Source organism: Scyliorhinus torazame, chromosome 23, assembly GCF_047496885.1.
Source record: "Scyliorhinus torazame isolate Kashiwa2021f chromosome 23, sScyTor2.1, whole genome shotgun sequence".
Lineage (NCBI taxonomy): Eukaryota > Metazoa > Chordata > Chondrichthyes > Carcharhiniformes > Scyliorhinidae > Scyliorhinus > Scyliorhinus torazame.
The window spans coordinates 38,209,485-38,235,461 of NC_092729.1; the positions used below are offsets into that span (position 1 = coordinate 38,209,485).

Here is a 25,977-nt window from a genome sequence, read left to right on the forward strand (position 1 = left end):
CCGCCAAGCCCGTGCCGACCATGCTGCCCGACTAAACTACAATCTTCTACACTTCCGGGGTCCGTATCCCTCTATTCCCATCCTGTTCATATATTTGTCAAGATGCCCCTTAAATGCCCCTATCGTCCCTGCCTCCACTACCTCCTCCGGTAGCGAGTTCCAGGCACCCACTACCCTCTGCGTAAAAAACTTGCCTCGTACATCTCCTCTAAACCTTGCCCCTCTCACCTTAAACCTATGCCCCCTAGTAATTGACCCCTCTACCCCGGGGAAAAGCCTCTGACTGTCCACTCTGTCTATGCCCCTCATAATTTTGTAGACCTCTATCAGGTCTCCCCTCAACCTCCTTCGTTCCAGTGAGAACAAACCGAGTTTATTCAACCGCTCCTCATAGCTAATGCCCTCCATACCAGGCAACATTCTGGTAAATCTCTTCTGCACCCTCTCTAAAGCCTCCACATCCTTCTGGTAGTGTGGCGACCAGAATTGAACACTATACTCCAAGTGTGGCCTAACTAAGGTTCTATACAGCTGCAACATGACTTGCCAATTCTTATAGTCAATCATTGACCATCCTCCAGACAGCTGGGGCCAGCTCTCGTGACCACACTTCGGGAAGGATGTGGGGGTTACGGAGGGCACTGCCAGAGGAGATTTAGGAGGGAACAGCGATTTTAGAGACAGAGTTGGCCGCAACAACATGCAAGGGGAGGCGGTTTGATTGTCATTGGGCTGGAAATCCAGAGACCCGGGGCAATGCTTTGGGGACGCACGTTCGAATCTCACCTCGGCCGATGGAGAAATTTGAATCCAATACAAGCGTGGATTTGAAGTCTTGTGATGGCCAGATCGGTGGTTCTGAGAACGATCTGGCTCACTCATGTCCTACAGGGAAGGAAATCTGTCATCCTTATCCGGTCTGGCCGAAATGTGCCTCCAGGCCTCGGCAATTTGATTGGCTCGTAGCTACCCTCCAAAATGGCCCAACCTAGATCCACTGGCTCACCCTAACCCCAACACCCACCGTAACCCCAACACCCACCCTAACCTCAACACCCACCCTAACCCCAACACCCTCCCTAACCCCAACACCCACCCTAACCCCAACACCCACCCTAACCCCAACACCCTCCCTAACCCCAACACCCACCCTAACCCCAACACCCACCCTAACCCCAACACCCTCCCTAACCCCAACACCCTCCCTAACCCCAACACCCTCCCTAACCCCAACACCCACCCTAACCCCAACACCCTCCCTAACCCCAACACCCTCCCTAACCCCAACACCCTCCCTAACCCCAACACCCTCCCTAACCCCAACACCCTCCCTAACCCCAACACCCTCCCTAACCCCAACACCCACCCTAACCCCAACACCCTCCCTAACCCCAACACCCACCCTAACCCCAACACCCTCCCTAACCTCAACACCCACCCTAACCCCAACACCCACCCTAACCCCAACACCCTCCCCAACACCCACCCTAACCCCAACACCCACCCTAACCCCAACACCCTCCCTAACCCCAACACCCTCCCTAACCCCAACACCCTCCCTAACCCCAACACCCACCCTAACCCCAACACCCTCCCTAACCCCAACACCCTCCCTAACCCCAACACCCTCCCTAACCCCAACACCCACCCTAACCTCAACACCCTCCCTAACCCCAACACCCTCCCTAACCCCAACACCCTCCCTAACCCCAACATACTCCCTAACCCCAACACCCTCCCTAACCCCAACACCCTCCCTAACCCCAACACCCACCCTAACCCCAACACCCACCCTAACCCCAACACCCACCCTAACCCCAACACCCACCCTAACCCCAACACCCACCCTAACCCCAACACCCACCCTAACCCCAACACCTTCCTAACCCCAACACCCACCTTAACCCCAACACCCACCCTAACCCCAACACCCTCCCTAACCCCAACACCCTCCCTAACCCCAACACCCACCCTAACCCCAACACCCTCCCTAACCCCAACATCCTCCCTAACCCCAACACCCACCCCAACACCCTCCCTAACCCCAACACCCTCCCTAACCCCAACACCCACCCTAACCCCAACACCCTCCCGAACCCCAACACCCTCCCCAACCCCAACACCCACCCTAACCACAACACGCTCCCTAACCCCAACACCCTCCCTAACCCCAACACCCTCCCTAACCCCAACACCCTCCCTAACCCCAACACCCACCCTAACCCCAACACCCTCCCTAACCCCAACACCCTCCCTAACCCCAACACCCTCCCTAACCCCAACACCCTCCCTAACCCCAACACCCACCCTAACCCCAACACCCTCCCTAACCCCAACACCCACCCTAACCCCAACACCCTCCCTAACCCCAACACCGACCCTAACCCCAACACCCTCCCTAACCCCAACACCCTCCCTAACCCCAACACCCACCCTAACCCCAACACCCTCCCTAACCCCAACACACTCCCTAACCCCAACACCCTCCCTAACCCCAACACCCTCCCTAACCCCAACACCCACCCTAACCCCAACACCCTCCCTAACCCCAACACCCACCCTAACCCCAACACCCTCCCTAACCCCAACACCCTCCGTAAGCCCAACACCCACCCTAACCCCAACACCCTCCCTAACCCCAACACCCACCCTAACCCCAACACCCACCCTAACCCCAACACCCACCCTAACCCCAACACCCACCCTAACCCCAACACCCACCCTAACCCCAACACCCACCCTAACCTCAACACCCACCCTAACCCCAATACCCTCCCTAACCCCAACACCCACCCTAACCCCAACACCGACCCTAACGCAAACACCCTCCCTAACCCCAACACCCACCCTAACCTCAACACCCTCCCTAACCCCAACACCCTCCCTAACCCCAACACCCTCCCTAACCCCAACACCCTCCCTAACCCCAACACCCTCCCTAACCCCAACACCCTCCCTAACCCCAACACCCTCCCTAACCCCAACACCCTCCCTAACCCCAACACCCTCCCTAACCCCAACACCCTCCCTAACCCCAACACCCTCCCTAACCCCAACACCCTCCCTAACCCCAACACCCTCCCTATCCCCAACACCCTCCCCAACACCCACCATAACCCCAACACCCTCCCTAACCCCAACACCCACCCTAACCCCAACACCCTCCCTAACCCCAACACCCGCCCTAACCCCAACACCCTCCCTAACCCCAACACCCTCCCTAACCCCAACACCCTCCCTAACCCCAACACCCTCCCTAACCCCAACACCCTCCCTAACCCCAACACCCTCCCTATCCCCAACACCCTCCCCAACACCCACCATAACCCCAACACCCACCCTATCCCCAACACCCTCCCTAACCCCAACACCCACCCTAACCCCAACACCCTCCCTATCCCCAACACCCACCCTAACCCCAACACCCACCCCAACACCCTCCCTAACCCCAACACCCACCCTAACCCCAACACCCACCCTAACCCCAACACCCACCCTAACCCCAACACCCTCCCCAACACCCACCCTAACCCCAACACCCACCCTAACCCCAACACCCTCCCTAACCCCAACACCCTCCCTAACCCCAACACCCACCCTAACCCCAACACCCACCCTAACCCCAACACCCACCCCAACACCCTCCCTAACCCCAACACCCTCCCTAACCCCAACACCCTCCCTAACCCCAACACCCTCCCTAACCCCAACACCCTCCCTAACCCCAACACCCACCCTAACCCCAACACCCACCCTAACCCCAACACCCACCCTAACCCCAACACCCACCCTAACCCCAACACCCACCCTAACCCCAACACCCACCCTAACCCCAACACCCACCCTAACCCCAACACCCTCCCTAACCCCAACACCCACCCTAACCCCAACACCCACCCTAACCTCAACACCCTCCCTAACCCCAACACCCACACTAACCCCTACACCCTCCCTAACCCCAACACCCACCCTAACCCCAACACCCTCCCTAACCCCAACACCCTCCCCAACACCCTCCTTAACCCCAACACCCTCCCTAACCCCAACACCCTCACTAACCCCAACACCCACCCTAACCCCAACACCCTCCCTAACCCCAACACCCACCCTAACCCCAACACCCTCCCTAACCCCAACACCCACCCTAACCCCAACACCCTCCCCAACACCCTCCCTAACCCCAACACCCTCCCTAACCCCAACACCCTCCCGAACCCCAACACCCTCCCTAACCCCAACACCCTCCCTAACCCCAACACCCACCCTAACCCCAACACCCTCCCTAACCCCAACACCCTCCCTAACCCCAACACCCTCCCTAACCCCAACACCCTCCCTAACCCCAACACCCAGCCTAACCCCAACACCCACCCTAACCCCAACACCCTCCCTAACCCCAACACCCTCCCTAACCCCAACACCCTCCCTAACCCCAACACCCACCCTAACCCCAACACCCTCCCTAACCCCAACACTCTCCCTAACCCCAACACCCTCCCTAACCCCAACACCCTCCCTAACCCCAACACTCTCCCTAACCCCAACACCCTCACTAACCCCAACACCCTCCCTAACCCCAACACCCACCCTAACCCCAACACCCTCCCTAACCCCAACACCCTCCCTAACCCCAACACCCTCCCTAACCCCAACACCCAGCCTAACCCCAACACCCACCCTAACCCCAACACCGACCCTAACCCCAACACCCACCCTAACCCCAACACCCACCCTAACCCCAACACCCTCCCTAACCCCAACACCCTCCCTAACCCCAACACCCTCCCTAACCCCAACACCCACCCTAACCCCAACACCCTCCCTAACCCCAACACCCACCCTAACCCCAACACCCACCCTAACCCCAACACCCACCCTAACCCCAACACCCTCCCTAACCCCAACACCCTCCCTAACCCCAACACCCTCCCTAACCCCAACACCCTCCCTAACCCCAACACCCTCCCTAACCCCAACACCCACCCTGACCCCAACACCCACCCTAACCCCAACACCCACCCTAACCCCAACACCCACCCTAACCCCAACACCCTCCCTAACCCCAACACCCACCCTAACCCCAACACCCACCCTAACCCCAACACCCTCCCTAACCCCAACACCCACCCTAACCCCAACACCCTCCCTAACCCCAACACCCACCCTAACACCAACACCCACCCTAACCCCAACACCCACCCTAACCCCAACACCCTCCCTAACCCCAACACCCACCCTAACCCCAACACCCACCCTAACCCCAACACCCACCCTAACCCCAACACCCACCCTAACCTCAACACCCTCCCTAACCCCAACACCCTCCCTAACACCAACACCCTCCCTAACCCCAACACCCTCCCTAACCCCAACACCCTCCCTAACCCCAACACCCACCCTAACCCCAACACCCTCCCTAACCCCAACACCCACCCTAACCCCAACACCCTCCCTAACCCCAACACCCTCCCTAACCCCAACACCCACCCTAACCCCAACACCCACCCTAACCTCAACACACACCCTAACCCCAACACCCACCCCAACCCCAACACCCACCCTAACCCCAACACCCACCCTAACCCCAACACCCTCCCTAACCCCAACACCCACCCTAACCCCAACACACACCCTAACCTCAACACCCACCCTAACCCCAACACCCACCCTAACCCCAACACCCACCCTAACCCCAACACCCACCCTAACCCCAACACCCTCCCTAACACCAACACCCTCCCTAACCCCAACACCCACCCTAACCCCAACACCCACCCTAACCCCAACACCCACCCTAACCCCAACACCCACCCTAACCACAACACCCACCCTAACCCCAACACCCACCCTAACCCCAACACCCTCCCTAACCCCAACACCCACCCTAACCTCAACACCCACCCTAACCCCAACACCCACCCTACCCCCAACACCCACCCTAACCCCAACACCCACCCTAACCCCAACACCCTCCCTAACCTCAACACCCTCCCTAACCCCAACACCCTCCCTAACCCCAACACCCACCCTAACCCCAACACCCTCCCTAACCCCAACACCCACCCTTACCCCAACACCCTCCCTAACCCGAACACCCACCCTAACCCCAACACCCACCCCAACACCCTCCCTAACCCCAACTCCCTCCGTAACCCCAACACCCTCCCTAACCCCAACACTCTCCCTAACCCCAACACCCACCCTAACGCCAACACCCTCCCTAACCCCAACACCCACCCTAACCCCAACACCCACCCTAACCCCAACACCCACCCTAACCCCAACACCCTCCCTAACCCCAACTCCCTCCGTAACCCCAACACCCTCCCTAACCCCAACACTCTCCCTAACCCCAACACCCACCCTAACGCCAACACCCACCCTAACCCCAACACCCTCCCTAACCCCAACACCCACCCTAACCCCAACACCCACCCTAACCCCAACACCCTCCCTAACCCCAACACCCTCCCTAACCCCAACACCCACCCTAACCCCAACACCCACCCTAACCCCAACACCCACCCTAACCCCAACACCCACCCTAACCCCAACACCCTCCCAAACCCCAACATCCACCCTAACCCCAACACCCACCCTAACCCCAACACCCACCGTTACCCCAACACCCTCCCTAACCCCAACACCCTCCCAAACCCCAACATCCACCCTAACCCCAACACCCACCCTAACCCCAACACCCACGGTTACCCCAACACCCTCCCTAACCCCAACACCCTCCCAAACCCCAACATCCACCCTAACCCCAACACCCACCCTAACCCCAACACCCACCGTTACCCCAACACCCTACCTAACCCCAACACACTCCCTAACCCCAACACCCTCCCTAACCCCAACACCCACCCTAACCCCAACACCCACCCTAACCACAACACCCTCCCTAACCCCAACACCCTCCCTAACCCCAACACCCTCCCTAATCCCAACACCCACCCTAACCCCAACACCCTCCCTAACCCCAACACCCACCCTAACCCCAACACCCACCCCAACACCCTCCCTAACCCCAACACCCTCCCTAACCTCAACACCCTCCCTAACCACAAAACCCACCCTAACCCCAACACCCACCCCAACTCCCACCCTAACCCCAACACCCTCCCTAACCCCAACACCCACCTTAAACCCAACACCCTCCCTAACCCCAACACCAACCCTAACCCCAACACCCACCCTAACCCCAACACCCTCCCTAACCCCAACACCCTCCCTAACCCCAACACCCACCCTAACCCCAACACCCACCCTAACCCTAACACCCAACCCAACACCCACCCTAACCCCAACACCCACCCTAACCCCAACACCCTCCCTAACCTCAACACCCTCCCTAACCCCAACACCCTCCCTAACCCCAACACCCTCCCTAACCCCAACACCCTCCCTAACCCCAACACCCTCCCTAACCCCAACACCCTCCCCAACCCCAACGCCCTCCCCAACCCCAACACCCTCCCGAACCCCAACACCCTCCCTAACCCCAACACCCTCCCTAACCCCAACACCCACCCTAACCCCAACACCCTCCCTAACCCCAACACCCTCCCTAACCCCAACACCCTCCCTAACCCCAACACCCACCCTAACCCCAACACCCACCCTAACCCCGTCCCTGGACACTAAGGGTCAATTTAACACGGCCAATCCACCTAACCTGTACATCTTTGGACACTAAGGGACACTTTAGCACGGCCAATCCACCTAACCTGTACATCTTTGGACACTAAGGGTCAATTTAACACGGCCAATCCACCTAACCTGTACATCTTTGGTCACTAAGGGACAATTTAACACGGCAAATCCACCCAACCTGTACATCTTTGGACACTAAGGGACACTTAACACGGCCAATCCACCTAACCTGTACATGTTTGGTCACTAAGGGACAATTTAACACGGCCAATCCACCTAACCTGTACATCTTTGGACACTCAGGGACAATTTAACACGGCCAATACACCTAACCTGTACATCTTTGGACACTAAGGGTCAATTTAACACGGCCAATCCACCTAACCTGCACATCTTTGGACACTAAGGGACAATTTAACACGGCCAATCCACCTAACCTGCACATCTTTGGACACTCAGGGACAATTTAACACGGCCAATCCACCTAACCTGTACATCTTTGGTCACTCAGGGACAATTTAACACGGCCAATCCACCTAACCTGTACATCTTTGGACACTCAGGGACAATTTAACACGGCCAATCCACCTAATCTGCACATCTTTGGACACTAAGGGACAATTTAACACGGCCAATCCACCTAACCTGCACATCTTTGGCCCAAAGGGACAATTTAACACGGCCAATCCACCTAACCTGCACATCTTTGGACACTAAGGGACAATTTAACACGGCCAATCCACCTAACCTGCACATCTTTGGACACTAAGGGACAATATAACACGGCCAATCCACCTAACCTGCACATCTTTGGACACTAAGGGACAATTTAACATGGCCAATCCACCTAACCTGCACATCTTTGGACACTAAGGGACAATTTAACACGGCCAATCCACCTAACCTGCACATCTTTGGACACTAAGGGACAATTTAACACGGCCAATCCACCTAACCTGCACATCTTTGGACACTAAGGGACAATTTAACACGGCCAATCCACCTAACCTGCACATCTTTGGACACTAAGGGACAATTTAACACGGCCAATCCACCTAACCTGTACATCTTTGGACACTAAGGGACAATTTAACCCGGCCAATCCACCTAACCTGCACATCTTTGGACACTAAGGGACAATTTAGCACGGCCAATCCACCTAACCTGTACATCTTTGGACACTAAGGGCAATTTATCATGGCCAATCCATCTAACCTGCACATCTTTGGACTGTGGGAGGAAACCGGAGCACCCGGAGGAAACCCACGCACACACGGGGAGAACGTGCAGACTCCACACAGGCAGTGACCCGAGTCCGGAATTGATGGCGAGTTCCTGGAGCTGTGAGGCCGCAGTGCTAACCACTGTGCCACCGGGCCATCCATCAGTGGTTAGCACTGCTGCCTCACAGCTTCCACACCCCCAGACGGTGGCAGGTACGGGACAGGTCCCTGCATACTCGGACTCCCAGGGGGGCCTGGGACATACCGCCAACAGCACTCCAACGTGCGGGTGTCGACGGTGACCTACCTCGATCTTCCGCCCCTCCACAATGGTGGCATTCAGCTTCTCCCGTGCCTGATCAGCATCGCTACTGTTCTCGAAGGTCACAAAACCAAACCCCTGTCAACCGAGAGGAGAAATTATTACAAGTCGGATTCGAGCACGGCATTAATACATCAACGGGCATCTTGACAAATACATGAATAGGATGGGAATAGAGGGATACGGACCCAGGAAGTGTAGAAGATTGTAGTTTAGTCGGGCAGTATGGTCGGCACGGGCTTGGAGGGCCGAAGGGCCTGTTCCTGAGCAAAGAACAGTACAGCACAGGAACAGGCCCTTCGGCCCTCCAAGCCCGTGCCGACCATACTGCCCGACTAAACTACAATCTTCTACACTTCCTGGGTCCGTATCCCTCTATTCCCATCCTATTCATGTATTTGTCAAGATGCCCTTTAAATGTCCCTATCGTCCCTGCTTCCACCACCTCCTCCGGCAGCGAGTTCCAGGCACCCACTACCCTCTGCGTAAAAAACTTGCCTCGTACATCTCCTCTAAACCTTGCCCCTCTCACCTTAAACCTATGCCCCCTAGTAATTGACCCCTCTACCCTGGGGAAAAGCCTCTGACTATCCACTCTGTCTATGCCCCTCATAATTTTGTAGATCTCTATCAGGTCTCCCCTCAACCTCCTTCGTTCCAGTGAGAACAAACCAAGTTTATTCAATCGCTCCGCATAGCTAATACCCTCCATACCAGGCAACATTCTGGTAAATCTCTTCTGCACCCTCTCTACAGCCTCCACATCCTTCTGGTAGTGTGGCGACCAGAATTGAACACTATACTCCAAGTGTGGCCTAACTAAGGTTCTATCCAGCTGCAACATGACTTGCCAATTCTTATACTCAATGCCCCGGCCAATGAAGGCAAGCATGCCGTACACCTTCTTGACTACCTTCTCCACCTGTGTTGCCCCTTTCAGTGACCTGTGGACCTGTACTCCTAGATCTCTTTGACTTTCAATACTCTTGAGGGTTCTACCATTCACTGTATATTCCCTACCTGCATTAGACCTTCCAAAATGCATTACCTCACATTTGTCTGGATTAAACTCCATCTGCCATCTCTCCGCCCAAGTCTCCAAACAATCTAAATCCTGCTGTATCCTCTGACAGTCCTCATCGCTATCCGCAATTCCACCAACCCTTGTGTCGTCTGCAAACTTACTAATCAGACCAGTTACATTTTCCTCCAAATCATTTATATATGACAGGAAGTGTAGAAGATTGTAGTTTAGTCGGGCAGCATGGTCGGCACGGGCTTGGAGGGCAAAGGTCCCAGCACTGATCCCTGTGGAACACCACTGGTCACAGCCCTCCAATTAGAAAAGCATCCCTCCATTGCTACCCTCTGCCTTCTATGGCCTAGCCAGTTCTGTATCCACCTTGCCAGCTCACCCCTGATCCCGTGTGACTTCACCTTTTGTACTAGTCTACCATGAAGGACCTTGTCAAAGGCCTTACAGAAGTCCATATAGACAACATCCACTGCCCTACCTGCATCAATCATCTTAGTGACCTCCTCGAAAAACGTCTGCCCCGCACATCTCCTCTAAACTTTGCCCCACAGACCTTAAACCTCTGCCCCCCGGCGACTGAGCCCTCCACCCTGGGAAAGAACCTGCCCACCCACTCTCTCCACGCCCCCTCATAATCTTGCAGACCTCGATCAGGTCACCCCTCAACCTCCGACTTTCTGATGGAAACAGTCCGAGTCTATTCAGCCTCTCCGCAGAGCCAACGCCCTCCAGACCAGGAAACACCCTGCTGAACCTCCTCTGCACCCTCCGCAAAGCCTCCACATCCTGAGGGGGACAGGTAAGGGAATACACAATGAACGGTAGGACGCTAGGAAGTACAGAGGAACCTTGGGGGTGTATAGCCCTCGTTCTCGGAATGGGGCAAGACAAATTCATAAGGCGGTTAAGATTGGCCGTGTTAAATTGTCCCTTAGTGTCCAAAGATGTGCAGGTTAGGTGGATTGGCCGTGTTAAATTGTCCCTTAGTGTCCAAAGATGTGCAGGTTAGGTGGATTGGCCGTGTTAAATTGTCCCTTTGTGTCCAAAGATGTACAGGTTAGGTGGATTGGCCGTGTTAAATTGTCCCTTAGTGTCCAAAGATGTGCAGGTTAGGTGGATTGGCCGTGTTAAATTGTCCCTTAGTGTCCAAAGATGTGCAGGTTGGTGGATTGGCCGTGTTAAATTGTCCCTTAGTGTCCAAAGATGTACAGGTTAGGTGGATTGGCCGTGTTAAATTGTCCCTTAGTGTCCAAAGATGTGCAGGTTAGGTGGATTGGCCGTGTTAAATTGTCCCTTAGTGTCCAAAGATGTACAGGTTAGGTGGACTGGCCGTGTAAAATTGTCCCTTAGTGTCCAAAGATGTGCAGGTTAGGTGGATTGGCCGTGTTAAATTGTCCCTTAGTGTCCAAAGATGTACAGGTTAGGTGGATTGGCCGTGTTAAATTGTCCCTTAGTGTCCAAAGATGTGCAGGTTAGGTGGATTGGCCGTGTTAAATTGTCCCTTAGTGTCCAAAGATGTACAGGTTAGGGGGATTGGCCGTGTTAAATTGTCCCTCAGTGTCCAAAGATGTGCAGGTTAGGTGGATTGGCCGTGTTAAATTGTCCCGAGACTCGATGAGCCTAATGTCGTTCTGCACGGTCGGGATTCTCTGGTTCTAAGAGTCGGAGGTATTGGTGAAATCGCATCTGGAAGACTGTGAGCAGTTTTGCTTCTCTTATTTAAGGAGCGATATCGGGCATGATTCTCGCCCGCGCCATGCTCGAACGGGAGTGCAACGCAGCTGGTAGAACCTGGGAGGGGACTCCCACGGCCTCCCCAACAGCCAGTACCCCTCGCGAGATGTACCCGGGTGTCCCGGGTCAGCGGATTCCCCTGGGTGGTCAGGGAGAGGGCAGGGCTTCCCCCCGACCTTTCCCCTTGAACACGGGCACCTTGGCACTGCCAGTGCCCAATAAAGTGACTAAGTATCATTAGATAGTGATGGGGAACTCGCCAACAGAATCAGGGAGAAAATCCCAGGAAAACCCCCACAAATGATGTTAGATTCTGCCCAATATTTAATTGCAAGCGGTACAGAGAGGATTCACACAGTTTGGATCTGTACTCACTGGAAGTTTGGAGAGGTGATCTCACTGGGACATTTGGATTCTTAAGGGGCTAGACGGGTGATAGGTCTGTACTTTGGTCAATATAGCTTACGTGTCACCGCACTTTATAAATTACTCGACAGACTGGTGAGACCACATTTGGAGTATTGTGTGCAGTTCTGGTCACCTCACTATAGGAAGGATGTGGAAGCATTGGAAAGGGTGCAAAGGAGATTTACCAGGATGCTGCCTGGTTTGCAGGATGGGCCTTATGAGGAAAGGTTGAGGGAGCTAGGGCTTTTCTCTTTGGAGCGGAGGAGGATGAGAGGCGACTGAATAGAGGTTTATAAGATGATGAGGGGGATAGAGTGGAAGTTCAGAGACTATTTCCTCGGGTGGATGTAGCGGTTACAACGGGGCATAACTATAAGGTTCAGGGTGGGAGATATAGGAGGGATGTCCGAGGTAGGTTCTTTACTCAGAGAGTGGTTAGGGTGTGGAATGGGCTGCCTGCTGTGAGAGTGCAGTCGGACACTTTAGGAACTTTCAAGCGGTTATTGGATAGGCACATGGAGCACACCAGAATGACAGGGAGTGGGATTGCTTGATCTCGGTTTCGGACAATGCTCGGCACAACATCGAGGGCCGAAGGGCCTGTTCTGCGCTGGACTGTTCTATGTGCTATGTTCTATGAAACTGAGCTTAATGCGTGAAGTAAATTGTCTTTTATTCAGTTCGTTTTGCAGATGTCTCTTATCAAGTCAGTTTTCTTGCAGATGCAGAGATTTTTTAAAGTTCGTTTTGTCGAAGAAAATACAGAGTACTGAGTTGAATTGAATACAAATGACAGCTCTTGATAATTTCTCCGAATTGAATAGACGATACAGAAAAGTTGAAGATGAACAAAATGGCGGTTCAAAGCGATAGTGCAGAAAATAGCTTCTAAAATTAAGTCAGATGATTCCAGAGTGAATTCGTCAAAACCGACATCTACTTTTTAAGATTATTGCTATCGCCAATGTCTTCCCCTTTCTGGCTGTGATTGGGTTCAAGTAATTACACAGTTAATTCAATTTGATTAAAATGTCTGTCCATCAAATTTTAATATGAGGTGATTGCCAAGAAACTTTAAATTCGCAAAACGTGTCCTGGGTCTGTCTGGCTCCCTTACCCTGATGTTTCTCAAGGGTTTGAGCATTTTTACTGCCCTGTCTGAAATGTCGGTATTTTAACAAACCATTTCAAGAAGCCATTTTAATCTTGGGCCATTTATTTCTTTACACTTGTTATCTAATAAAATGGTAGATTTATACTAAATGATCAAAACCTACTTTTCAGGAAGAAATGGTTTAGTGACATTATACTATTAAAAATCATCTCTGAGCCATGACAGCAGAGAATGTGGAGAGCGTAGGGAAAGATCTGATAAGGTAGTCAGTATTCAAACTGACTAGCCACATTGCAGAATAGACTCATTGTCATCAGAACTGGGCAAACCCAGTTCCAGAAAACGTGGTGGGAAACAGGGGGTTCGATCACACCATATTATAGAAACAGAGAGACATTTTCCCGTGCCACACTGTCTCTGAAAACGTGGCAGGCAGACACTCCGGTCAATTAGATGAGTTGTAATTATTTTAACCCAGTCACAGTCAGATTGGGGACGGAGCCGAAAAAGATGATGATTTCCTTATGAGACAGGGAGAGAACGTTTTGTGCTCTCTGCAAAATCATCTCTCTCTCTCTCTGAATTCACCTTCAACCCAACCTTTGAAACCTATTCCCACTTTGCTTTGCAAACAGCTATTTCCTTGCGCTGCATTTTTGTGTCGTGCATTTTGATCTGAAGAAATTACCACCAACTGAATTGTATTTTCACTTCAACTCAACGTCCTGTTTTGGTGTCGGACAAACTACTTCCTATAAAATTTGACTTGGTCAGTAGACTTTGAAACTGACATAAATAAAGCTATACTTCACTTCAGCCACGAAGCTCAGTCTCAAGTTCTGTCGATTAATATATAGTGCGGCGACACATGAATATATTAACAAAGTACAGATCCATCAGCGGGGTAGAGCAGAGAGGGTGTTTCCCCCTATGGGAGAGTCTAGGACCAGAGGGCAAGGTGTCAGAATAAACGGGAGCCAAACGAAGGCAGAGAGGAGGAGGAATTTCCTCTCTCAGAGGGTTGTGAGTCTTGGGAACTCCTTACCGCAGCGAGCTGTGGGGACAGAATCCTCGTGGATATTTAAGACTGAGATAGATTCTCCATCAGTAAGGGAGTCAAGGGTTAGGGAGAAAGGGCAAGCAAGTGAATGTGAGGAATGTTAGATCAGCCACAAATCCTATTGAATGACGGAGCAGGCTCGAAGGGCCAAATAGTCTACTCCTCTTCCTATTCCTCTTCCTACTCCTCTTCCTATTCCATATGGTTTCGGTCTTCTGGATCAGCTATGATCTATGTCATGTGAGAATGCCTTTAAGAAATGGGTGTTTATAATGGGTGTGTATATAAATATCTGTAGTGAGAGTACCTTACAGAAATGGGTGTTTATAATGGGTGTGTATATAAATATCTGTAGTGAGAGTACCTTACAGAAATGGGTGTTTATAATGGGCGTGTATATAAATATCTGTAGTGAGAGTACCTTACAGAAATGGGTGTTTATAATGGGTGTGTATATAAATATCTGTAGTGAGAGTACCTTACAGAAATGGGTGTTTATAATGGGTGTGTATATAAATATCTGTAGTGAGAGTACCTTACAGAAATGGGTGTTTATAATGGGCGTGTATATAAATATCTGTAGTGAGAGTACCTTACAGAAATGGGTGTTTATAATGGGTGTGTATATAAATATCTGTAGTGAGAGTACCTTACAGAAATGGGTGTTTATAATGGGCGTGTATATAAATATCTGTAGTGAGAGTACCTTACAGAAATGGGTGTTTATAATGGGCGTGTATATAAATATCTGTAGTGAGAGTACCTTACAGAAATGGGTGTTTATAATGGGCGTGTATATAAATATCTGTAGTGAGAGTACCTTACAGAAATGGGTGTTTATAATGGGTGTGTATATAAATATCTGTAGTGAGAGTACCTTACAGAAATGGGTGTTTATAATGGGCGTGTATATAAATATCTGTAGTGAGAGTACCTTACAGAAATGGGTGTTTATAATGGGCGTGTATATAAATATCTGTAGTGAGAGTACCTTACAGAAATGGGTGTTTATAATGGGTGTGTATATAAATATCTGTAGTGAGAGTACCTTACAGAAATGGGTGTTTATACTGGGTGTGTATATAAATATCTGTAGTGAGAGTACCTTACAGAAATGGGTGTTTATAATGGGCGTGTATATAAATATCTGTAGTGAGAGTACCTTACAGAAATGGGTGTTTATAATAGGTGTGTATATAAATATCTGTAGTGAGAGTACCTTACAGAAATGGGTGTTTATAATGGGCGTGTATATAAATATCTGTAGTGAGAGTACCTTACAGAAATGGGTGTTTATAATAGGTGTGTATATAAATATCTGTAGTGAGAGTACCTTACAGAAATGGGTGTTTATAATGGGCGTGTATATAAATATCTGTAGTGAGAGTACCTTACAGAAATGGGTGTTTATAATGGGCGTGTATATAAATATCTGTAGTGAGAGTACCTTACAGAAATGGGTGTTTATAATAGGTGTGTATATAAATATCTGTAGTGAGAGTACCTTACAGAAATGGGTGTTTATAATGGGCGTGTATATAAATATCTGTAGTGAGAGTACCTTACAGAAATGGGTGTTTATTACTGCAGTGATGTCAGAGAGTGGGTGGAGCTGGGCTGCCTGTCAGCTTTTTACTTTCGTTTTAGGCTGCTTGCTGCAGGGTGTGTTTTAGATTTGTTTTCAGTGTTGGAGCTGAAGCCAGACAGAGCGGGTGTACTGTTGTTCTCTCTGCCATGAGAAACTATCTCTTGATCATTTGGTGAATTCAGGATTATAAATGTTCTCAGTCGTGAATGTAAACCTAATGCGCGTCTGTTAAAAAGTGTTTATTTTGTCTTCTGGATGTTGTTTGGGAAGTTATTAAGGATTACTTAGTGTTGTATTCTTTGGGGGTTGTATTTGAATTGATGGTTGCTGAGATGCTCACTATGTTTTAAAAAGGTTAACTTGAGTTCATAGAATAAACATTGTTTTGTTTTTTAAAAATACTTTTCCAATTCCGCTGTACCGCCCCGGTGGAGTGGGTTGGAGGGACTGAATAGCCTGCTCCTGTCCCCAGATACCTCGGGCCTTGAATCACACGACAAAGACAGCCAATGCCACACAGGTAAAACCATACTCAAGAGAAAGAATAATAGGCACTGGGGTGGGGTATGTGGGAGTGTGCTGAGAGAAATGAGATAGACTGCATTGAGAAGGTGGGCCGAAGTCTAGATTGGATTAACAATTATTTAGGGGTCCTTGATCGAGAATGGCTATTGGAAAATAAATGATCTTAAACAATTCCTGAATCTACAGAAGTCAGATCACTTGCTAAAAAATTGACAAAACTATGGAACCCTGACCATGACCGTCAATAGACACTAACAAATTAATTACTTTCAAGTAATTGATTCATGTCCAATTAACCAATCACCCGCTGGGTGACTGACACTTTCGTGAACGAATCAGAAAACCTCAGCTGAGAATTAGAACCAATGAGAGCAAATTATAGAATTTACAGTGCCGAAGGAGGCCATTCGGCCCATCGAGTCTGCACCGGCTCTTGGAAAGAGCACCCTAGCCAAGGTCAGCACCTCCACCCTATCCCCATAACCCAGTAACCCCACCCAACATTAAGGGCAATTTGGACACTATGGGCAATTTATCATGGCCAATCCGCCTAACCTGCACATCTTTGGATTGTGGGAGGAAACCGGAGCACCCGGAGGAAACCCACGCACACACGGGGAGGATGTGCAGACTCCGCACAGACAGTGACCCAATCCGGAATCGAACCTGGGACTCTGGAGCTGTGAAGCAATTGTGCTATCCACAATGCTCCCGTGCTGCCCAAGAAATCGCTTATTGTCACAAGTAGGCTTCAAATGAAGTTACTGTGAAAAGCCCCTAGTCGCCACATTCCGGCGCCTGTTCGGGGAGGCTGGTACGGGAATTGAACCGTGCTGCTGGCCTGCCTTGGTCTGCTTTCACAGCCAGCGATTTAGCCCTGTGCTAAACAAGCCCCTAAGGGTTCATGCCTCACCACATTCACCCCTCCCCCCCGCCCCCCGCCCCCCAATCTGGCTTGGGCTTGCAAAATCCTACCAACAATCCTGGCTTGAGACAATTCGCACCTCTTCAACCTGTGAATACCCCTCTCTCCAGTTGCTCCGTCTGGACCTGTGAAGACTTAATTACCTGCAAAGACTCGCATTCAAAGTGTCGCCTTGCATCTTTGACTTTGTCTGTATATGCTGTGTTTGTGTCACCCACCTCTTCATTCACCTGAGGAAGGAGCAGCGCTCCGCAAGCCCGTGATTCCAAATAAACCTGTTGGACTTTAACCTGGTGTTGTAAGACTTCTTACAGTAAATAAGGGGTTAGACCATAGATATGGATTCCCTTAAAAGTAAGACTTCGTAGGCAAGGTTTCGTTCTCGAATTCCTGCCTTCCTGAGTTCTTGAATCGTCTATCTGTTTGTGTTGAAAGTAATTCCTTTAACACTTTTTTGCTATTTTTTGACCAGTTTCTGTACTATCATGATCTAAGTTTTTGATTTGGTTTTGTGCAAGTGTGTCAAGTAAATTCTTGAAAAATAAATAGCGCTCTAGACGCCTCTATCAATCGGACTGATTACCTTATTACGAGGAGAAGTAAGAAGATCTTTCACTTTATAACTCGAAACGAAGAGATGGCAGGAGGGGCCGAATGGAAACTTGAGTAAAAGGGCAGGTTAGGAGAACAGGAAAAGAAAACTCACACCAACCTTGGAGCCTCGCTCGTTGAAGATAATTTCCACATCAAGAATTTTGCCAAATTGCTGGGGGGGGGGGGGGGGAGGGGGGAAAACGAACAAGAAGACAGAGGTTAGAACCGGTGATAATTCTTTCTTTTCTTTTGCTCATCACTCGTTGATAGGATGTGGACCTTCGCTGGCTGGGCCCAAACATTGGCTACTCAGCCCCTTGAATGCTAGAGAGGCGGATACGGGTCAACATTTCAGAGAGGCAGTTAATAGTCAACCACTGCTGTTAAGTGAGGTGTCCTGAGATTAGACCCCTTATAACCGGATAGCTCGGATAACACTGGAATAGCTCTACAGAAGTTAGTTTATTGAGGATTGAAACTAATCATAGAAAGTGTACCCAATAATTATTATTAACCATTAAACATGTATTCTTAGAACATAACAGTAACAAACATTTAAACTGTTGCTAATAGCAGTGGCCGCAATCTATGCTGGGATGGGATTTAAGCTAGCTAACTTGACCACATTCCTAAGACAGACAGATCAGACGGAAATAATGTGGTCAGCAATAACATCGCCCGCTCAATAAACAGTTCTTATCAGTCGCCCCAACATCCTGTGCTCAGACAGGCCATGGTACAACGAGGAACCAGCTTCAACTTCCTGCACCCAGACAAACAATGATGCGGGCAGGAACCGACTGAGTTACGGACAATGGGAGTAGGGGAGAACAAGAGCTAGCGGATACAAGAGTCCTGGAAGACAGCAGATGGCCAGGGAACAGGATGGGGCTAAATCATGAGCTGATCACACAAGTCACCGTGCTGCCTAAAGTAAAATTAATTGGTCAAAGTAAAATCGACGGCTACAAGGACTGGATCGAGTCCAACTGGGGTGGGCTACAGATTTTTGGAAATTGTATAACTGTTGCACCTGAAGCAATGTAGTGATTTTGGCGTTTATCCAAAACAGTCTCCCTCGTACCTTGGCCAAGCTTGGAAATTAAAGCCGCCTTAACGAGAGTTGCTGTCTCCGCAGGTCAATGTGTTCAGCTGAGCCGAAACTAAGAGGGAGGATTCCCCCACGTGAAAGACAGCTCAATGCTCAGTCCCTGGAAACGCTCCGACACCACGAAGGCCAGGCCAGGTAAGGATGGCGGATTTCCTTCTCTGAAGGACTTGGCCGATGGGTCTTGGTTCTGCCAATCGATGCTAGTCTCGCGGACACCTGCCTTCCGACCCGCAAAGGGCTCATCCACGCCACCGTCACGTGGGCCCCATGCATTACCTTAACCTCGCACTCGTCAAGGACGAGTTCACCCTCTGGCTCACGTCCTGGCCCGCACCCTCCCCTCCCAGCTACATCGATTCCTGGTTTGACAAGGGAGTCAAAGGTCATACCGGGTGGGCAGGGCTGAGGCTACAATTCGGTCAGCCATGCTAGAGGGGCTGAATGGCCTCCTCCTCTGCTTTACAATCTGTCCGTGGCGTAAAAGGAAACTGAGGCAACACGTTAGCATTGTGCTTCTCAGCTCCAGGGTCCCGGGTTCGATTCCGGCTTGGGTCACTGTCTGTGCGGAGTCTGCACGTCCTCCCCGTGTCTGCGTGGGTTTCCTCCGGGTGCTCCGGTTTCCTCCCACAGTCCAAAGATGTGCAGGTTAGGTGGATTGGCCGTGATAAATTGCCCTTAGTGTGTACAAAAAATGTTAAGTGGGGTTACTGGGTTAAGGGGATAGGGTGGAGGTGTGGGGCTTGGTTAGGGTGCTCTTTGTAAGGGCCGATGTAGACTCGAATGGCCTCCTTCTGCAGTGTAAATTCTATGGTCTTATCCTCAAACTATGTTCCTACACTTCTAGACGTCACCACCATCAGGAACATTCTTTCTGAATCTACCCTGTCTAATCCTCTTAGAATTTTGTAAGTTTCAATGAGATCCCCTCTCACTCTTCCAACCTCCAATGAACATAAACCTAAGTGACTCAGTCTCTCCTCGTACGACAGTCCCGCCATCCCTGGAATCAGTCTGGTAAGTTCGCTGCTCTCCCTCGAGAGCAAGAACATCCTTCCTCAGAGAAGGAGACCAAAACTGGACACAATACTCCAGGTGAGGCCTCACCAATGCCCGATACAATTGCAGTAAAACATCTCTATTCCTAGACTCCAATCCTCTCGCTATGAAGGCCAACACACCATTAATTAGCCTTCTTTACCGCCTGCTGTACCTGCATGCTTACCTTCAGCGACTGATGCACAGAGGACACCAAGGTCTCGCTGAGTATCCGCCTCTCTCAATTTACACCCATTCAGATAATAATCTGCCTTCCTGTATTTGCTAGCGAAGCGGATAACCTCACATTTATCCACATGAAACTGCATCTGCCGTGCATCTGCCCAATCACTCAGCCTGTCTAATTGTCCTCGCTGGAGTTCAGAAGAGTGAAGGGGGGGATCTCAGAGAGACTTATAAAATCCCGACAGGACTGGACAGGGTAGATGCAGGGAAGAGGTTCCCGATGGTGGGTGTGTCCAGAACCAGGGGCCACAGCCTGAGGATTCAGAGGGGCAGCACGGTGGCACAGTGGCTAGCACTGCTGCGTCACAGCTCCAGGGTCCCGGGTTCGATTCCCGGCTTGGGTCACTGTCTGTGCGGAGTCTGCACGTCCTCCCCGTGTCTGCGTGGGTTTCCTCCGGGTGCTCCGGTTTCCTCCCACAGTCCAAAGACGTACAGGTTAGGTGGGATTGGCCGTGTTAAGTTGCCCTTAGTGTCCAAAAAATGCTGGGGTTATTGGGATAGAGTAGATACGTGGGCTTGGGTAGGGTGCTCTTTCTAAGGGCTGGTGCAGAACATAGAAAATACAGCACAGAACAGGCCCTTCGGCCCACGATGTTGTGCCGAACCTTTGTCCTAGATTAATCATAGATTATCATTGAATTTACAGTGCAGAAGGAGGCCATTCGGCCCCTTGAGTCTGCACCGGCTCTTGGAAAGAGTACCCTACCCAAACTCAACACCTTCACCCAACACCAAGGGCAATTTGGACATTAAGGGCAATTTATCATTGGCCAATTCACCTAACCTGCACATCTTTGGACTGTGGGAGGAAACCGGAGCACCCGGAGGAAACCCACGCAGACACGGGGAGGACGTGCAGACTCCGCACAGACAATGACCCAAGCCGGAATCGAACCTGGGACCATGGAGCTGTGAAGCAATTGTGCTATCCACAATGCTACCGTGCTGCCCTTGAGAACAAATAAATCTACACTATATCATTTAACCGTAATCCATGTACCTCGAGGGGCCGAATGGCCTCCTTCTGCACTGTAAATTCTATGAGTAAACCATTTTGGACAGAGATGAGGAGACATTTCTTCACACACAGAGTGGAGAGCCTGTGGAATTCATTATCACAGGAAGTAGTTGATGCTAAATCATTGAATATATACAAGAGGCGGCTGGATATCGCACTTGGGGAGAATGGGATCAAAGTCTATGGGGAGAAAGCAGGACTAGGCTATTGAGTTGGATGATCAGCGATGATGGTGATGAATGACCGAGCAGGCTTAAAGGGCCAAAAAGGCCTCCTCCTGCTCCTCTCGTCTATGTTTCCATTTTCTTTTTTTTTTAAATTTAGAGTACCCAAATTACTTTTTCCAATTCAGGGGCAATTTAGCGTGGCCAATCCACCTATCCTGCACATCTCTGGGTTGTGGGGGTGAAACCCACGCAGACATGGGGAGAATGTGCAAACTCCACACGGACAGTGACCCAGAGCCGGGATCGAACCTGGGACCTCGGTGCCGCGAGACTGTTGTTTAGAGCAAAGAATAAAGAAAAGTACATTAAGAAATGTTGCATTACATTCATCCCCCACCATCTGGCCTGCGAAATCCTACCAACTGTCCTGGCTTGGTACAATTCACACCTCTTTAACCTGGGGTTACCCCATCTCTGGATCTGTAAAGATTTAATCACCTGCTAATGCTCGCATTCCAAGCATTATCTGGCATCTTTGAATTTGTCTATATATGTGTTTCTGGAACAGACCTCTTCATTCACCTGAGGAAGGAGCAGCGCTCCGAAAGCTAGTGACATCGAAACAAACCTGTTGGACTTTAACCTGGTGTTGTAAGACTTCGTATAAAGAAATGTACAGCACAGGAACAGGCCCTTCGGCCCTCCAAGCCCGTGCCGACCATGCTGCCCGACTAAACTACAATCTTCTACACTTCCTGGGTCCGTATCCCTCTATTCCCATCCTATTCATATATTTGTCAAGATGCCCCTTAAATGTCCCTATCGTCCCTGCTTCCAGTACCTCCTCCGGTAGTGAGTTCCAGGCACCCACTACCCTCTGCGTAAAATACTTGCCTCGTACATCTACTCGAAACCTTGCCCCTCTCACCTTAAACCTATGCCCCCTAGTAATTGACCCCTCTACCCCGGGGAAAAGCCTCTGACTGTCCACTCTGTCTATGCCCCTCATAATTTTGTAGACCTCTATCAGGTCTCCCCTCAACCTCCTTCGTTCCAGTGAGAACAAACCGAGTTCATTGACCCGCTCCTCATCGCCAAGTTTCTATCCAGTTGATTGAAACCTTTCAGATGCTGAGGGATATGGATGTGGCGAGGACGTTTCCTCTTGTGGCGGAATCTAGAACTCGGGGGTCACTGTTGAACAAGAAGTGGACGCTAATTTTAGACAGAGATGAGGAGAATATTTTCGATCACAGGGTAGCGAGTCTTGGGAACTCTCATCCTCGAGACGCAGAGCGATCTTTGAATATTTCTACCGCAGAGCTGGGTAGATTCGTGATGAACCGGGGGCGGGGGGGGGGGAAGGTTAGCGAGGGCTCGGCGGAATGTGTGCTGAGGTGGAGCCGCTGAGGGCGATGGTGGTGTGATTGCACCGGTTCCTGGGCTAGGAGCGAATTGCGAGGCGGGCCAGGCAGACGGGGTGCTGCCCCTGGGCAGGGCGGTGAACTCCGAGTGCACCAGGGCCTGGGCGCAGAGTTGGCGAAGGAGGAGAGCGAGCTCCAACAAAGGTCGAGGCGGCCCTCTACAAAAAGGGGGTGAAGCTTGGGCTCCTGTACCCGGCACGTCCGCGGGTGACTTACGGCGGCCGGGAATTGTACCTCGGTTCGGCGGAGGAGGGGGGGGGGGTAGAATCTGGCGGAGACGAGGGACCGGCCGGAGAAGGGGGGCACTGAACGTTGGTGGGGCAGGTAGATTCAGGCCAGCGGGAAATTGGAGGGGCTGGTTCGTGAACATCTCTGCCCCGAAGTGGGGCGACGTTGAATTTATGAGGCGGGTGCTGGGGCGCATTCCGGACCTGGTCTCTCATTGGCTGATTATGGGGGGGGGGGGAACTTCAATACGGTCCAGGAACGGTCGAGCTTGAGGCCGGGGAGGGTATCGGCTACACCTAAGGAGCTTCGGGGTTCATGGAGCACGGTGGGGAGGTGGAGATCTGGGAGGCCGAAGGGGAAAGAATTTTCATTTCACTCCCACGTGCGTAAGGTGCACTCCCCAATCGGTTGCTTCGTGTTTGATCAGACATGTTGGCAGGGGGCGGTGGGTGTCGAATGTTCGGCAATAGTGATGTCGGACCATGGGTGTGTGAGCGGGTGAGGAAGGCCATCCGGGAATCTGTGGACATTGATGACACGGGGGGGAGGTTTTGGCAGGTACGGTTTGGGAGACACTGAAGGCCGTGATTTGCGCACAGACGGAGAAGGCGGAGTGGGCGGAGATAGGAAGGCCAGTGGGGGATATCCTGCAGGTGGGCAGCAGGTATGCAGAGACGCCAGAGGATGCAAATGAAATTTGGGTTGGTAACCATGGGGAAGGCGGTAGGGCAGCTGAGAAGGGGGCGAGGGGCGGTGTGCGAGTCCGGGGAGAAAGCGAGCAGGGATGTTAGCGCACCAGCTGAGGAACCAGGAGGCGACGCGGGAGATTGGGAGAGTGAAGGCACACAGGTGGGGTTGCGGTCCTGACCCGGCGGGGGGGGTGTATGGGGACGTCTGTGGTGAGTTGTACGAGTCGGAACCCCCAGCCGGGGAGGAGGGGACGAGGTGGTTTCTGGAAGGGCCGGAGTTCCTGAAGGTTTGACAAGGAGCTGGTGGAGGCCCGTTGTGGGGGGGGGGGGGGGGGGGGATTGGAGGGATTATGCGGATATTAGAATAATTTGGCCAGTTTTCGCGGTACAAATTAAATCTGGTTCAGGGCCTTTGTCATCCACGCGAGGGGGGCAGGAGAAGAGATTGGGTGGGGTGCAGCTGGGTATTGATCCTGCTCTGCCCAAGACCGCAGGAAACTACAAAAGGCCGTGAATGTGGCCCAGTCCATCGTGCGAAGCGGCCTCCCGTCCATCGACTCGGCCTACAACTCCCGCTGTCTCGGAAAGGCAGCCAGCGTAATGAAGGACCCCACCCACCCCGGACAGGCTCTCTTACCGCCTTCCGTCAGGGAAAAGATACAATCGGCCATGATTGATTGGTGGAGCAGACTCGATGGGCCGAGTGGCCTAATTCTGCTCCTATATCTCATGGTGTATGGTCGGCCAGGCAGGGTGAGGGTGGCAGGTTTCCTCCCCGAACAGGACCTTGGTGAGCCACACCAGTTTTACTCACAGCTGAGAATGGTCGTCAGTCCACGCTCTTGGTGAGTTCAGTGTCTGCCGAGGCGGGATTCGAACCTGGGCCCCCGGAGCCTTCCCCTGGGTCTGCGGGTCGCTAGCCCAGCGCCAATAGAACGACCCCCTCCGCCTCCCCCCACAACTCCCTCCTTCGCCGTTTGGCGGCTCGGAGCCGCGGGGTGGGGGGGGGGGGGGGGGGACTCACCCCGAACATCTGGCGCAGGTCAGGGTCGCGGAAGCGGAAGGGGATGTTCGAGACGTGCAGACGCTTGGGCTCTTCCTTGCTGCCGTCGAGATCCGGCGACTGCTGCGAGCCGTCCGTCTTGCACAGATCCTCCGGTTGCTGCCCAGGGTAGAAAACAGACAGAGAACAACACTCGGTGAGATCGGGAAGTCACGAAGGGGCACCGCGGGGATGTGCCTTCGCTAAAGCTGCCCCCCCCCACTGCCCGTCCCCACCTCCCCCCTCCCCTCCCACGGATTCTCTGGCAACGATGCGTAGCGTCAGCGCAGTCGGGTTCATACATTTGCCCAAGCTCCCTTGGATAAAGGAGGGACCCTCGGCTGAGCTAGCCTTGCAAGCGGGGGGGCGTCTACGCTGGTCAGGGATTAGTCTCGAGCAGACGTGGGGGGGGACATAGGCCACCTTTCGAACAAACAGCTTCCGACAGCGGGATTTTGCACTCAACATTCGAAAGTAAAATCCTAGAGGGGCGAATGGATGACGTGGGAGAGAGGCGTTTGAAGAACAATAACAGATTCCGCCCCCCCCACCTCACACCGAGTCTAAAATATTCTAACGCGCAGTAACACTCGAGCCATGAGCGTCCATACCATTCACCCCCATCGAATGCCCCCTAATAATGGGCAGGGTGCGTTGCGATCGAGACGTGGGAGATTCGGCCTCTGGGCGACCCCTATGCAGCCATTTCCTTGGTCCTTTCCAAAGTGGCCAATGGCCGAGTGGGCAAGATGTCTCCAGTGGTGGTCACCTGACTCCTTTCTACAGTTTCAAACCAGCCATGACCCCCATGGACGATCCACCTGTGGGGACA

General features: G+C 52.0%; 1 protein-coding gene across 4 annotated transcripts in view; it reads right to left on the minus strand.

Annotated features, from left to right (window-relative positions):
- LOC140399586 (RNA binding protein fox-1 homolog 1-like) overlaps positions 1 to 25,977 on the minus strand; it is a 161,311-nt gene that overhangs the window by 37,075 nt on the left and 98,259 nt on the right. For 3 of the 4 annotated variants that reach the window (XM_072489120.1, XM_072489119.1, XM_072489122.1), the window contains 3 exons: positions 25,128 to 25,265; positions 18,304 to 18,357; positions 9,187 to 9,279 (listed from right to left, as the gene is read on the minus strand). In XM_072489120.1, the coding sequence (XP_072345221.1) occupies positions 9,187 to 9,279; positions 18,304 to 18,357; positions 25,128 to 25,265 (285 nt within the window). Of the gene's footprint in view, positions 1 to 9,186; positions 9,280 to 18,303; positions 18,358 to 25,127; positions 25,266 to 25,756; positions 25,974 to 25,977 lie in introns of those variants that run through there. The other variant, XM_072489121.1, reaches the window with a different exon arrangement.